This window comes from Drosophila erecta, unplaced genomic scaffold (genome assembly GCF_003286155.1).
Source record: "Drosophila erecta strain 14021-0224.00,06,07 unplaced genomic scaffold, DereRS2 tig00000000-arrow-pilon, whole genome shotgun sequence".
Lineage (NCBI taxonomy): Eukaryota > Metazoa > Arthropoda > Insecta > Diptera > Drosophilidae > Drosophila > Drosophila erecta.
The window spans coordinates 9,477,924-9,494,054 of NW_020825194.1; the positions used below are offsets into that span (position 1 = coordinate 9,477,924).

General features: G+C 47.1%; 2 protein-coding genes across 3 annotated transcripts; one reads left to right on the forward strand and one right to left on the reverse strand.

Moving 5' to 3' along the window:
* Positions 1–346: 346 nt before the first annotated feature.
* Positions 347–3,271, reverse strand: LOC6554763. Its single transcript, XM_001982163.3, has 4 exons — positions 2,996–3,271; positions 2,864–2,932; positions 1,720–1,842; positions 347–1,615 (listed from the first exon to the last, which is right to left on the reverse strand). The coding sequence occupies exons 1-4, from the start codon at positions 3,161–3,163 to the stop codon at positions 692–694; spliced, it is 1,284 nt and encodes a 427-aa protein (XP_001982199.1). The 5' UTR covers positions 3,164–3,271; the 3' UTR covers positions 347–691.
* A 1,767-nt stretch (positions 3,272–5,038) lies between these two features.
* LOC6554764 lies at positions 5,039–15,298 on the forward strand. Of its 2 annotated transcripts, none has more exons than XM_015153851.2 (5): positions 5,039–5,246; positions 7,324–7,643; positions 8,881–8,970; positions 12,509–12,680; positions 13,866–15,298. In XM_015153851.2, exons 2-5 carry the CDS (start codon positions 7,329–7,331, stop codon positions 14,981–14,983), a joined length of 1,695 nt encoding a protein of 564 aa, XP_015009337.1. In that variant the 5' UTR covers positions 5,039–5,246; positions 7,324–7,328; the 3' UTR covers positions 14,984–15,298. The 2 variants fall into 2 exon arrangements, with proteins under 2 accessions (XP_015009337.1, XP_026831652.1); XM_026975851.1 differs by lacking the exon at positions 5,039–5,246 and adding an exon at positions 6,025–6,080.
* Positions 15,299–16,131: the final 833 nt, after the last annotated feature.

Consider the following 16,131-nt stretch of genomic DNA (forward strand, 5'->3'; position numbering starts at 1 on the left):
CATAATGGCTGTCCAACTGCGGCTGTCATTATGGCACCACCATGAACCAGGACCAGGACAGGACAGGATTCACGCCTGCTCCCCATGACAAATAAAGCTCATTACGCGCTTGTCCGGCATCCTTCACTGTGCTCCTGATTGACCTGCATCTGCGCGTGGCACTGCCGTCAGCAGTCATAAGTTGCGCTGCACTGGGAGAAATGCCTAAGTTTATGCCCCAGATTACGAAATAGGTTAACGTACTTCAGCTTTCGAAATGAATAGGAACGGAGACCATGGATCACTTGCCAGATATCTAAGTACAATTGGCTTGTATTTCTTCGAGAGCCGCATCTATCAAGCGAAACCCCCTGGATGCAGTGCGCCCGGACTTCATTATCGAGCTGCCCAAGTCGGACGGCGCAAATGACACAAAGTCATTGGAGCGTTCAGGAGTGATTCAATTAGAACTCAACTTGGCCAAGTTGAACTCTTCGCTGCAGTTAGCTGGACCAACTTCTTTGCATCTCCATTCTGGGCCTTTGTGCCGGCCTGACACCCATACAATTCCTTTGGCCGGGTTCGTTTCTTTGCGCGATAAGCAACTTTGGCCAAGCAACTGGCATTTAATTTAATTAGAAAGGAAAACAGTGGCGCGGGGGAAAGGGGGATGCGCCTGATAAGAGGATGCTGTTGATTGAGATGCCGGAGCTCAAAGCAGACGGAAAGCGGATTTGTAGCAGCAGTTCTGGTGGAGGTCCTTTGCCGCATCCTGCGGATCCTGCAGCTCGCAGGGACAGCGGTACATCAGCACGGCCGGCTTAGTTTGGACAACCTGCTGGGGCAAATCTTGGCTCGGAGTGACAGGAGGTATGTGAACGGGCTGCAATCCAGAAGATTCATTGATGCCCGGGCTAGCGTCGGATGGCAGAGAAGGAGCATGCAAGGATGCGGCGGAGTTGCGGCTGCTGTCCGTTCCGGATTCCTCGTCAACGCCCTCGGCATTCGGCTTAACTCCTTCGTGCTGTAAATCATTCGCCGAGAGTGAAGGATGCGCCGCATTCCCGTCAAGCGTGGCATGCATTGTTGTCCTTTCGGGGGGCGTGGCTGTCACTGGTGATGTTCCGGCCGGGATTTCACTGGAGTCGCCAGCGCCATCCGTGGAACTAGTCCGCAGCAGGGTGGCGGCATTCGAGGCTGTGAGATTCTCCGTGGAGTAGGCGCAGCCCTCCAGCAGCTTGGTTAGGAACTTGTTCGTCGGCAGCACTGGCCTGCGCTTTCGCCAGGTGTCCTGTCCGCTTATCCTGTCCTGTCGCCCCACCACTGGCCGTGTTATCCCGGCAAAGAGCTTCTGCCGCAGCTTGTTCTCCGCGCGGCACATCTCGAAGGCGCTGGCAATGGTCAGGAAAATCTGCTCCGCCAACAGCGCCCGGCGGGGAGTGTAGAAGTCCCGGCAGACAGGACAACGCTCCGAGCGGATGCGACAGTCCACGCAGAGCAGGTGTCCGTTCTGGCACTGCATCGCCGGCGGAGAGATGGTCACTCCGCAGACAGGACACTCGACCAGCCGCAGGATGCTCTCCAGCACGAGGGACAGGCGGCGCAAGCTGGTGGGCATGGGGGCGCAGCAGATGCTCTATGGATTTTCGAGAAAAAAATGGGTCAGCAGGATAACTGAGGCTGGGCAAAATGGTTTCAATAGTGGAAAGTCGGGTTTTGGACTAGAATGAAAACACTCACATTAGTATCGCAGTCCTTGTCACACTCACTGTTCCAGCAGAGGATTGTGACGCAGTCCTTTTGACTCTTGACCATTTTGGCGATTTCAGACACTCTCAAGCCCAAAACATCGTGGCCATTTACCTGGAAGTCAACAATTGTATGTTTTAGAGAAAAGGTGTGGCTTTCGGTTGAGGAATAATGTTGTTATTGCTTATAAGAACCAGTTGGCATACAGAAAGCTAGCATCAAGTGTCTAAATATTTGGCTTTCCACGAGCTATTGAAGAAAACAAATAAATACTACCAAATATGGCCAGCACATTTCGAAATTCCAAGCACTGCTTGCAGCTGTACCGCGCGCACTGCTTGCGGATGTTAACCTCAGCTAGCACTGTTAACTCAATTGGCTGTTATCCGTTATCTGATAACTCATATTTGCAGTGAATATATACTCTGCGCTAATTAATCGTTGTCATCAACTGGTCGCTTTACTACGTTCGAGTTGTGTCATTAGTTTTGGGACGGGCTTGCGTTCCCAGCTGTTTCAAGTGCCCACTGCCTCCTCACCCACCCACTCCGCCTTCAGTAAAGGTGCTGAATAAAGCCGATGCCGAGCAATTAAGTTTTATTGCATTGCTATTTTAAGCAAACACTATCCACGCAGAACAACAAAGCGGCTGCAAGGTTCGGACTTGGATATACAGTCCAGCTTCCACAATTTAAATGAGCATAGCGCTTCAAGTTTGCTCCCAGAAATGCAAATCATTGTGTTGAAATGCTTTCCTCAATAGGATTTTTTTATATTAAGTCACGACTCATACAGACTTTAGAAATTACTGCCTTGAAAACTCGCAAAACAGCAAAAACGCAGGTAATTTATTTCTACTGCAGTAAGCTTGCTATTTTTTTCTTTCAACCAGCGAGATATTAGAATTTAAATGCTTCTTTAAATGCCTTAGTGGCACACAGCTAGCTTCAACATAGTTGGGCAGCTGAGGAACGCTCCCAATAAGCCTTTAATAGGTTTACAAACTAAGTTCCCCATCGATACATTGCATTGCCAGTTTTGCAGCTAGAGTTACCATTGCAGTTGGACTGCTCATTTCTGCAGCTGGAGGAACTGAAAACGGGTGCACCAAGCTGTGGCACTAGCTGCTACTCACCTCCAGAACACAGTCGCCGGCTTTCAGGCCGCAGAAGGCGGCGGGTGTGCCGGCTGCCACTTCGCAAACCTGTTGGTGTCATGGGGATATGGTAAATAGGGGGGATCTCCAATCGCTGGCTGCTCGTATTACCCAGGGATAGGGATCCCACTTGCTGCGGGTCAGCTGGAATCCGTAGTTCTCCATCGCAGGTGCGGCCCTGGGAATCCTCAGCAGTCGCACTGAGGAGCCATCGCCATGCGGTGGCTGGTCGCCATCCTCGCTGGTTGGGGCCTGAAATCCTCCCGCAGATTTCCTCATTGCAGGCTAGAAAACTCACAGACCGCTGCTGGGATCGCTATAAGCCAAAGTAAAAAGCGGCTGGCGAGAGACGTGTTCAACGCGCGCTCTCAGTTGGCAAACTGTTTTTCGTCTGTTGGCTTTTTTCGAGCCAGCTGGCGATATGTGGGCCGGCTGAAAAGTTGCCGAGCGGCGAGCACTGAACATGGAGCGCTTTGGGCCGACGCAATCGGCACGACAAACATTTTGGCCAAGCTCCCAGCATCGCCCATTTAACCCCTTCCCCAACTCGATGACTTTGGGCCATCTGACGCGGTGTTGTAACTGGTCGGCGCCAAAGTGTGGCTGCGGTTCAAGATTCGAGATTCGAGATCGCAGATCTAAGTTCCGAGATCCAAAGCTGACAGCCAGCTGAGATCATGGAAATTGGACTTGTGAAGCTAAGTAAATATTTGAACTTTCGGCTGGCAGCGGTTTTGGGTGCGCTATAAAGTTGCAGGTATACGAATTGTGACACCTTCAAATATACGGAATAAACAAGTTCTTCAGCGAGCTGATAAGCTGGAAAATAACTTTTCGTTTGAGTGCGCAAACTGCTGTAAGTGTGCGGAAGTGAAATCGAGAACAGGGCCAAATACAATAGTATTTAGTGCTATTGCTCTTAAATTAAAAACGTGCCATAAAAATAGCTTGTTTGTTAAAAGAGATTAAAACTATGGAATTAAGGTACCAAAACAGCGCACAACAAAGATAAATAACCGAAATAAAATGAACAAGACCTGCAAATGAAGTGTTAAATTGTATATTTACACAGTTTGGTTACAGCCTGCTCAAATTGTAATCAGATGAAATCGCTATTAGCAGTAATGCACACGAAACTTAATCAGTATAATTCCCATTTGTTGGCTTTTAAAGTTTTCCGACTGTGTAATTAAATTTGAAAATAAACATCACTATTTTTCGGCTTAATTGCGTGTTGGCAGTGCCAAATGGCCAGTGCATTTGCGATTGAGTGGCCAGCAAGTAAACCAAAATATTATTATTTGAAATGCCAAAGAAATTAAAACAACAGCGAGTGTGTTGGCACCGCACAAGGGTGTCAAACTGCGATAAACATAAACAATGGGGCCCTAAATAAATAATCGGCCCTAAAACCAGCTCGTCGATTAACCCTAACAATGATAACTGATGGAAATTGGCAGCTGACAAATGGATTTGGCATGGCATTGCATGGCCAGCCAACCCAAACCAACTCCATCCATTTGACTTTCGCTTTTTTGGTTGTTTTGTTATTCTTGTTATTTTTGTTATCGCCGGTTTAACTGCCATTGAGGCGGTAATTTGAGTTTGACGCTGCTCTGGTCGTCTGAAACATTGGCCAAATAGCATTGAAATCGGTAATTTCATTAAAATTTGCGCCCAGCAATACTGACCCTGGCCGGCGTTGTGGTTTGTGATTCGTTTTTGGCTTTTCAATTTGCCAGTTCAATTAGATTTGGCCGAATTTGAGTGGCGCACAGAAGCGCTCGGCAGCCAAAAGCCGTCAGCAGTGTCAAAATTAGAGAATGCTTGCCCAGGCAATAACATCAAAATTCATGTTTCTCGCACAGCCACCCACCCACCTGAAAGGTAATTGACTTTTATTAATCGGCCGGCAATTCGGACGGGCCCAAAGGCAAATGGCCAAATTCAAGTGCAATTCCGCCTCTTCAAATTATTGACTTGCTTGCTCGACTTGCTTGCGACCAATAGATGCGGTTTCCAGAAACCAAAAAACAAAAAAAACCAAATAAACAGCATTGAAAAGCTCGCTGGAGCTCAGTGCAAAGCTCTGCCCACAGGTGGCGCTCGGTTTGAGCCAAGTTAGGAGCTCTGCTGGTCAGCTGTGAAGAAGTCGAGCCTCAGTTTCTTCGCAACACGCATTCGGTTAAGTGCGCATGCGCCGCAAGTTCCGCTGGAAAACGCGAAGTGCGAAGCGCCGGCGCCAAAATAAAGTTATTACGATACGATCCCGAACCCAAAGAAATCGAAAATCATCTAGCGTGGCCGAGAGTTGTGAAAATTGATTAACCAGCTGGCTCACACAAAACGGTGGAAAAAAACGGTGTGTAATTGCTAACAAAGCATGGAAGGGCTAATGGCCCAAATGACCTTACGCTCACCCCACCCACTTTCAAGCCAAGTTAGTAAGCGTTGGCTTAGGTCAAGGTCCGGCTAAGATGCCAGATGCCCAACGCAAAGAGGCACAGAAGGAGAATGAAAACGCGGAAGTGTAACGCACAATTATAAACGCATTTGCTGGATACTCGCATAATTAAGAGCGGCAGACAAGTTTCCATTTCCTAGCTCCCAAGCAAACAAACGGGTCTAAATTGAATTAGAAACAGCGCATAAATCATACGTATTCATACGCAATGCTTGCGCAAACACTGTGCGAAAAAGGGGTGTCGAGGAAAACACACAATCACGTTCCAAGTTCCAATTGGAATTTACACGCCAGTCGCACAGTTCGCTAATTGTGGAGCTGCAGCTTCAATGGCGCATGCGCAACGTTTTTGGCCCGCTTTTGGGTTTCTGGGTCTCTGTCTCTGGGGCTTTTTATATCTGTTTATTTCAGTTTACTTCAGTTTTTTTCAGTTTTTTTTCAGTTTTTTTTCAGTTTTTTTTCCAGTTTTTTGAAGCTTTTTTTCAGTTTTTTTTCGGTTTTTTTCGCTTGCGGTTTCTTTCGTGTAATTGTGACGCAATTTTCGTGCGAGTTTGTTTTAGTCTCGCCCCGCCAGTTTTGCCACTGACTCAATACACTGAAAACGAAAGCGGCCACCAAGACTTGCAACTGGTGTGCAATGTGCACCACCTTCGGCGATTCAGTTGCAATTCACACGCGTATCAGCTCAGTTCGCTTCCTATAGAGCTAAAGATTCATAGCGTTCAATTTACGGTACAAACATGGCTGTGGGCAATTAGTTTGGGCCTCAATTGGAGCGTTACCAGTGGCAGTCATCCTGCATTTAGTGGCTTGCGTAATTGTTGGCCAGCCAATCGCTGCGCTTCATTGGCTTGCAGCAAACACAATGGCTTGGTGTCTGTGGGAGATTCTTTTCTTTTTAGTGGGTGCAGCTTCAACTTATTGACTTTATGGCGGCTTTGGCCAATAATTAAATCAAATGCTGCATTGCCCTTACAAGGGATAAAGCACAACGCTGGCTGATGGCCAGCCATTGTTCAATCATTACTTTAACTATGGCTGTGCCCACTTCAATGAGCCGACGTCATAGCGATTTCATGGCCAATGTCAGTAGAAGTGAAGTGAAGTGATTTCAACAAGTTTGCCATACTCGTACTCGAACTCATGCTCAAACTCACATCTGTATCCGCGTGCGTAGACAGCCGTGGAGGAAGCTATAGATTCTCAATCTGCGCCAAGTTCCAAGTTCTCGAGTGCAAGAAACATAATCAATTTCGCAGCGAGAATCTTCTAGGCTGACGGCCAAGCGAGTCGATTTGTGACTCAGCTAAAGAATTCCAGTTGGTAGAACAGCTGAGTTCTGGCTAATACTACACGGCAACAGTGTGTGTATGTATGTACGAGTTCCGGCTTGGCTTTGTTGCTTAATTGATTTTCCTTGGTGCTAAAAAGTTTGAAGGAAACCCTTTCTATTTTGTTTTTTTTTATTTGTTTTTGGCTATGCGCCGCAAAACTTTTGATTTATGTGCGCAAATTTTACGACTGGCAAACGTGGCGTATGCGTAATTACGACCACTTGGCACCGAAACTTTCTGCCTAATTAATTGGTCTTCGCCTCGAAGCTGCCGAAAGGTGAAGCAATCGCCCGTCGAAAGGTGCAAATGAGTCAAGTCCTGGAACTGGAAATCGGAGGACTCCGTTCTTCGCTCTCCGGTCACCGACCTCAGGTTGCCACAATCACACACACTCGGGGGCATAATAAATGCGAGTGTGTACGTGATGGGCATGTCAACTGGCCCTCTGACAAGCGAACTGAAACAGTTTGGCAACATTTTTCAAAGCGCCCCTCGCCTAGGTGTTTGTTTATATGTGTGTAAGCCCCGGTAATTAGATGAGCGCGGGTGTGAGTGTGTGCGTCTGCGGTGTTGAAAGTTGGCCAAGTTTACGTGCGACCTTGTGGCTAAGTGGCTGTTTTGATTTGAACTCTCCGTTACAGCCGAAATGCTTCAGTTGTGCACCATCTACGCCTGCGCGAACGGCACTTTGGGCCTGAATTTGAGCCGTGCCCCCTGGGATCCGTATCCCTGGGTCAGCGGGGTGCAGGCCAAGTCGAGCGCGGAGAGGGGCGGAGTTCGTCTGGGCGACACGCTGCTGGAGCTGAATGGAGCCGACGTCCTGGGACTGAGGATCAGTGAGCTGGCCAGTCGGCTGCAGGATCACTGGCAGAGCGGCGCCGAGGTCGTCACCCTGATGATGTGGCGCCAGCAGGCGAGCAGCGATCCGAATGAGGATCCTGCGGAGGCATCACACGCTGTGGTAAGTAGTGGCTCCAGTTGGCCTAATTGGGCCGAGATGAGTGCAGAAGTGTGCTGCTTATATGGGGCATTGTCTGGCTTGAGTGCGCCACTGAGCGTTACGTAACTCTGATTGGCTTAATGACTGCTGCTACTGCTACTGCTAATTAGTAATTAGTTGCTGCAACTTGGTCCGCTTGCTTTGTGGGCCTGCTGCAAAATAATAGAGCCCCATGCCAAGGTTGCTTAGCACAGGGAAAAAATGACTGATTAGCCTGCAACAAGTAATTCAGACAGAACCGCACGTAATTGCAATTGACTGGTCATCAATTGATATTTGATATTTACCTAAATTTAATTGCGTAAAGAGCAGCTTTGCTGCACGGATTATGAGTGAGGGTGAGTGTTTGCATAAGCCAAATCGAATTATAGAGTTTGTACTGCTGCATTTTAAAGTTAAAGATTGCTTTCTGAAGGGTCGGCATTTATTGTTTTAAAACTAATTTGGCCTGACAAATAAAGCGTTGTTTGTTTATTGTGTGGCACTTACATAATGATTGGCAAATACAATATACAATATCAAGCCTTAAAGTCACACCGCAGGACCTTTCTCAATTAAAAAGTCAACTAAGTGTATGGCTAAGCCGAAAAACCCAGGCTAATCCTTGAGGTGTTCAGCCGTGCAGATGTCCTGGCGGCATCGGTGTAGTTGTAAATTGCTTGTCTGCCAACCGAGAAGCAGTTCACTTTATTAAATGCAATTGAATCGAAATAACGCAATTTCGTTCTTGACACATTATGTGTGCTTTATTACAATTCAATTGACCCAAATGTCATCGCCGAGGACAGTCCAAATTTAAGACCAGCCAGGACATTCGCACACACAAGTGCAGCTGCACAGGTGGTTGGCATGGAAAGTGCATTTCAGTCGATGCCGGAGGCACTGAATCACAGAATGTGTGCCAGATTGACCCGTTAAACAGATTAAACTGCAACCGCACTGGGCCATAGGACATTATGAGGCCCTCCAATGCAGGCAGGCCTCCCGATTTTGATTATCGAATGCTGAAAACTGAATGGAAATCGGCTTAAGTCAAAAGCCTTTCATGGGCACCGGACCGTGAATTATTAACGCCGCCATGTGGGCCACCCCGAAAATGCTTACATAATTAAGTGCAACTTGATTGAATTTGCCGAAGTGTCGCTTAACCTTGAAGTGGCATCCTTAATTTGACCAGTGCTTCTCTTTATATTTGCAGCAGCACGGAATTAATCAACAATCGCTGCAAAAGTTTGCCACATGCCTGCAACATATTTCCCAATTACTCGAGTGTCCTGTGTGCCTTGAGGTAAGTGCAACATGGCCGCTGCGGGATGCGGCATGCGGGATGCGGGATTGGATGGGTAGATGGTAAATGGTAGAAGGATGCTGGCCATAAGGACACACCGCTGCCTGCATGTGCATTGCATATCGATGAGGCTGCCCGGCTGCCCGACTGGCTTTAGTTTTAGTTCTCGTAGTTCGTCATTATCTAACTCAGCTGGGCTCAAACTCTCGGCCCAACTCGCCCGAAACTTAGTTGGCCAGTTGCCCCCTTGTTTGCCTTTGTGAGCCGCTGCTGTCAATCTCACTTTGAGAAAAATAGCTCCTATATTGTAATTCCATCTAGGTTATATTTCGCTGCATCAATAGAAACTTTAATATGGTTTGAGTCAGTTTGGCAAGCATTTTAAGCCTGGATTTGCTTGACCTATTACTACTGTTGTTCACTGCAACCTATTCATATTTTATTACATGCTGCTTTACAGCTTATGACCTAGATTTTTTGTCCGTGCAACGCTGGTTCCACTGGCAATCCCAGTGCCATCCTCTTCCGGGGCTGCGTTGATTTGGCTGCGCAAGTTTGTTGCTAATCACTTGACTGTATATAAAGTTTGCAACGTCGGGCTGCCGGTGATTGCGTGCCCCATGCCCCGTGCCCCGTGCCCCATGCCCCCCATTTGGCAGTGGCCCACGTCCATGGATCATGCCTCCTGCGCTGCTCCGCTCCAGGGAGGCCGGGATGCCGGGCTGCCGGGATGCTCCTCCCTGCCCCCCAGGTGTGCCAGCTTTGTTGACTCAATTACTCAAACGACGCACATGGCCAGATCCATGTTGCCAGTTAATAGCCGTCGGTTATGTTGGCTGGCCAAGTTTTTTATTCGGCCCACTGCTGCTTGGCTGCTTTATTTTGGCCCATATTCGAGTGGGTTTTTTGATAAATGTTTGTCCTGCCAAGTGATTTGATTAGTTTTGCACAATATATACACGTCTATATACACGGCCCACGTGATTGATTATGTCGTTTAAAAATCAAATATTGACGATTAGTGTGTGTGTGTGTGTGGCGGCGGAAGTCAGTGTGAATAATCGCGTCAATCGCCTGCGGGCCAGCTTCTGATTTTGATTCTGATTCTGATTTAGATTTGCCGTTTCGAGGCTTCGCAGCGCAGAGCTGGTTGTGCATTTAAATTAAAGCTGCTGCCGAGGGCCGGACTTTAAATTTATATTTATGCATTGTGTGTATGTGTGCCCAGCTTGTCAGCAAAAACATAAATTTAATTAATTAGACAAGATAAAGAGTGAGCAGACCGGTGAGCGCCCCACTTCTGACCCTTTAAAATGCAGAGTTATTTTCAAATGAAATTCTCGCCTGCAGCAGCGCATCTCGTTGGAGTGGAGTGTCAGTGTGTAACCATAAATTAAGCATGTGCCGGGCGGGTCAGGACGGGCAAGGACATCCCGGAGCAGATATCCTGGACATGGCCACGCTGCAACGCCTTCGTCGGAGCAGTGGGCCACAGAGCAGCTTGAACTCCACTTGCAGCTGCACTGAATAATTTGTTTATTAACCCGAAATCAGTTTATCCTGCTCCGTCCTGCGGCTGGGTTGAAAGAGAGGGAGATAGAGAGCGAGAGCGAGAGAGAGGCACTAAGAGTCCTCAGGATTTGGCCATTATTACTCTGGCACGGAGCTGGCATTATATTGTATTATGAGCACATTGCCATGTCCTTCGCCATGCACATGCACGTGTATGTGTGAGCGTGGGCGTACTCATGTATGCAAACACGCACACAAGTCCATTAAGTTATTAAGGGATTTTGTTTTGCAGGATTTTCAATAGTTGTGCATCCTCGATTCCCTCGAATGCTAATCGCCTGCATTAGCCTGCATCCAGTTGGATAAGGTTTGCCCATGTCCTTCCTTTGCTTCCCTGACGCTCCTTGTTTGATATTTAATCGGGCATGAAATTGTTTTTGTTTCATTTAAATATGCATAAATTTGCAGGCCATTTAATTTTCATAAATCTTGCAAGCAAACAAATGCCGAGCCTTGGCTCTACTGATGGCATTATGATTAATTCATTTCGATCAGCCCTGCGGCGTTCTAGTTAATCTAAGCCATATAAATTGGCCAACTCAACGAGTAGTCGGCGTGGAATCAATACTGCTGATATAAAACTGATGGCTTTACAATATGCCTAAAAGCATGCTATGCCCATTTCGATTACTCGGCGCCAGATGCCGAAAAGTGGGCCAAAACTGAACCCACACGGTTCTGGCCATTTCCGCCGCCACTTGCAGTTCCAGTTGCAGTTCCATTTCCATTTCCCCTTTCGCTTCCGCTTCCCCATTTTGTTTTCGCTCAGCTGCATTTAATTGATTTCTATCACTAATTGGAGTCTTTGTTTATGCATGCTGGGGTATTAAAATTAAAAGCATTTGCTCATGCCATTTAAGCCAATTAAAAACAATAAAAGACGAATGGCATTAAAAATATCTGCCACACGTGCAGGTTCCTTAAATCCCTATTATTCTGTTTGACAGACATGTTAGAAAGCTGGCGAAGTTTCTGAACCTCAAAAGTTTATATACACTCGAAAAATATCTACCCATAAAATGTTAAATCAAACGAATTATCTTAAACAGTCACTAAACAGTTTGGCACTGACTTCAATGTTAATGTTAATGTGGATCGAATTTACTTTGCAGTGCACAGTGTTGCTTATCTCTTGGTTTTTATCTGGTCAGATTGCAATCGAATCGTTTTACATTTGTAATACTTCGATTGCAGTTTTGGCAAATCGCAGCAAAAACTATGAAATCTGTAGTACAGAAATTGTTTCTTTATTCAGCTCGTTGCAGAATTTATGTTCGCCTGCATATTTACAACAGTTTTTGGCCGAATACACGCACAGACAGCCAGAGACAAAAAGCTTTGGCCAAATATGTGCATACGTATGTATGTGTGCATATAGCCCCTTTCGTCCTTTCGTCCTTTAGTCTATTTTCCGTGCTCGTAGTTTTGTTCTTCATATTTCCGCATTTGTGTATTTGTGATGGACCGACTTGAAATGCGCAAAAGTATTTGGGTGCGCATCAAACACAGTTGTATTATTTTAAATCCGCTTGCAATATTTTCAATTTGATTTTCAATTTAAATGGAAAGCTTGCTGCGCAGCATAATACATTTTTCATGTCGATTCGAGAGGAGCCATCCTTGCTGCACTGCATCCGGACTCGAGGCTGCCGAGTTCAGGGGGCAACCAAGAAGCAAATGTGGGCAATAATCAAATTTAGTTGCCGTTTGTGCATTACGAACGACAGACTTGGAATTGATTTTTGCTTAAATGCAATTGGGGAAAATAATAATGCAGCAATCAGGCTGCTGAGCTCCACCTCAGCTCATGGGGGCCTTTGGGATCGATGGCCATGATATGTATAATTAATTGAAATAATTCCCCCTTCTAATAATTACACGCTGCCTTTCTTTTTATGTTCACCGCGCTCTTTGTGGCGGCACCTGCCAACCTGGCCGGAATGGAACGGTACGGAACGGAAATCAGGTCATCAAACCTCCTGGCTGGCAGTGCTGCAATGGACACGTGCTGTGCAATAATTGCCGCAGTCGCTCCGTTAAGTGTCCTGTGTGCCGAGTTCCTTTGGGGCCCAGGGGCCGCTGTCTGCTGTCGGACAAATTGTTCACCCTGCTGGCGGAGAGCTTTCCCTGCGACGGCGGTAAGTGCTGACCGCTCTTCAAGGACACACATTCGCGACTCCTATCTACTTAGTCCGGCCGCACGATATCCCAATTGGCCCTGTCATTAGGCAACAGATGTCTCGTTTTTCCAGTCTTACAGAAGGTTTCTAGGGGGTCCTTGAATGGGGAATAAGTGGCAAATTCCGCTGATCACTTCAATTCAGACTAGCGCTTGATTTTATATAATTTGTATACCTTCAAAGTGAAGCTGTAATTATTTGGTTTACTTAAAGCCAAATTGTATTAATTACCTTTCGTGTGATTGAACTTTTGCGAAAGAGGCATTACATTTCGGCAGGCGCTTTCTGTAATGCAACACCCTCTGGAAATAACCTTTGCACCCGCCGCGCTGTAGTACACCCAGTGCCAATGGCAACATCCTGGCTAAGAATACGCATTTGTGTGGGCCAAAACTTTTCGGCGGCGGCAAGTGTCAATGTTTCACTTAAATCTCGACCGAGATGCGGCGCAAATGAAAGAAAAATGTGACGGGAAAGCGGAGTCGAGTCAAGAGTGCTTGAAATTGAGCGCGATGGCTCATCTTCGCTTGTTGTTCTTTTTATGGCATAATTATGTAACATAAATTGCTAAAGTTTTTCGTGCTGGGATTGTTGTTGCCGCTGCTTCTCTCGCTTTTCCACTGGGCGGCTTCGTTTAAAGTTTAGCCGCCCTTGTTGCCATTTTCAATCTGTGTCGGCCAAGTTAACTTGGAGTGAAGTTTACAGCGTAGGTAACAAGCAGCAACAGAATTTTCCGCCGTTGTCTGCATTTGTTTCTCCTTGTTGGTCTTCATTTTTTGCCACTTTTCCCCACTTCAGGGTCCTTTGCTTTGTTTTTCCCAGATTATGCTGTGCTTAGTGCGTTTTTATTGCTTCTCCATTAAGTGTGCATTCTTTATGATTCGCCTGGACTCACCCATAGTTCATAGCTCATAGTTCATCCATTTGTGTGCAGCTGCAGGTACGTGGATATTTACTTACTTTCTGCTCTATTTTCATTTGCCACTTGAGGAGTTCCAGGGAGTTTGTGTCAAGAGGTTTGGGGCAAAACACAAACGAGCGCAAATGGACAACTTGCGTGGATCTGCAGCTGTCCCAGTTGTATTTATTATATTTACATTTCGTACTTTTGTAATGCTCCTCCGTTTCGGTGCCTCTTTTCAGCGAAAACCAACAAGGTGACTGCCGCCCAGGGCCATGGAAAGCTGAGCAGCGTCAACAAGTGCACAAATGAATATCATAATCAACCGAAAATGGCGCTGGCCAAGACGAGTTCCGGCAAGTCCAAGTGCGGCAAGCAAATCTCCAGGCAACTCGGGGCAGTTTTGGTCGACCAAAGTCCTCGGGAAATCAGTAGGAAGAGCCACGAGGAGGAGGAGGGGGAGGAGGCTGCCCTGCCACGTTGCACGCTGATAAAAGTGCAGCATCAGGAGGCCGCTGTCGAGCACTTTTCGGGGGCAGGTCACAACAATATGCTCGTTAAACCAAAGTTAAAGTTGAGTAAGAAAAGTTGGCGGATTACTGGTCCAGATCAAGACGGATTGCGCTGCGATGAAGTTGCCACCATAAATAATGGTGGCCAGGTGCAGCAGCAGCAGCAGCAGCAGCAGCTGGGGCAGGAGAAGTCAGCCAGCGGCGAGAGCGAGTATCAAAATTATCATTGCCCGACTGGGAAATCATGCAGCAACCACAGTTACCAACTTGGCCAGCCAGTGGCCAACAAATTGTCAACAGTCGCGATGCAGGATGCGGCAGTCGAGGACTCAGGAGGTGCAGCCTTATCAGCGGGGAGCCATAAACAGGCGCCGGCAGCCCGAGTAAATCAGGTGCTGCCACTGGAGGCGGCGGGGTCAATAGGTCGGCGGGAGTGGCAGTTGCTGCGACACTTGAGCGGCGACCACCGGCTGGCAGTGTTGCAAATCTACGGCACGTTCGGCGAGCGGTTGCATGTCCGCCCCCAGCTGCCCCCGGAGGGCGTGGCTTGCCTGCGGCTGAGCGAGGAGTCCGCCACTTTTGGCCACGTCATGGTGCACACATTTTTCTTGGCTGTCATTGCGATCGGCGGCGGCGATGGGCACGCCGTCTTCCTGTGGCACCTGGACCAACTGGACCACCTGCCACAGGGAGCCACTTTCGAGACTGTCATCGAGACACAAGGCCACCGGTTCGTGGGAGCTGCCCACTCGCTCCGGCGCAGCTGGCCGGAGATTAGGGCATCCGGCCAGTTCCTCACCTGCCGCAATCTGGCTGACAAGTGCGAGGTGACCATCAGAAGCAGGTAGAGCCCATTACGCACGCAAGACTGGTCCCAAAATGTCCCAAAATTGTATTAAAGCAAGTTGGCTAATTAGGTAGTTCCCGTGTTTAAGAGCTTTAAGCCAAGTTTAAGAACTGATGGCTGCAAGAGCAGCGATAGAGCGAACCAAAATGCAATGAAAATAAAACAAATGTGAAATGTATGCTTTGTAAATTATATTTGCATTTTTTTCAACGGCCGCGTATTTATGCGAAAAATGCAAAACGCAATTTGGAAATGTGTTTAATTTGCAATATTTTTAATTAATAAAAACATTTAGAAATGCGCTGGTCTGGCAGTTCGAAGTCCAAGTTCGGCTCCACAACCCATAGATGCTCTGCAAAAGTAGCCATAATAATGCCATATGGATACTTTTATGACAAAAATAATATCTTTCCGCGCCGTATAACATTTTTGTTGAAATGCCAGGACCCATTTCGAGAGTATCTCCATTAGGCCTGCATCCTGGTGGTGGAATAATAATTCCGATGTTTGTGCAAAAGAAGGCGAAAAACTGGAAACTCAAAACAGGAATGCGGAAAACTGAAAACTGAAAACTGGTAACTGGTAACTAGCGCCTGTCTGTTTGCTGCCTCCTGATAATTGACTTGCATGCAAATTAATGTTTTTTGCGCGGGGCGTAAATTGCTGGCCTGTCTGACAAACAGTAAACACGGCCAATGCAGCGGCGAGTCATTTTCATCAACTACACATAAATCTCTGCCCCATCGATGTTTACCATATTTAAGGAAAAAATTCCAATTTGATGCAACAAAAATCACGGCACTGTAACAACATGTGTGTGCGTGGCAAATAGAGCGAGCAAGTATTATTATCCTTTTTTTCAGCCCCTCACCTCACAATGTCCTGTTTGCTTTTGATGAGCCATCATCATCATCGTTATCAACATGCTCATTATGGCCATCTTATGCACTGCGAGTGCCACTGCAACGCCACACAGTGCAAAAAGTGTGTGTGCATAGTTAAAATAAATTAAATATTTTCGCAAACGACACTTTTTTGGCGCTCCAACGTGGCAACGTGGCGGCTGATGAGGAGATGATCTGACTGGAGCACAGATAATGGCGGTGACGTCACGGCGATTGGTTATCTTTGTAGCGGGGTGGGTTGTCC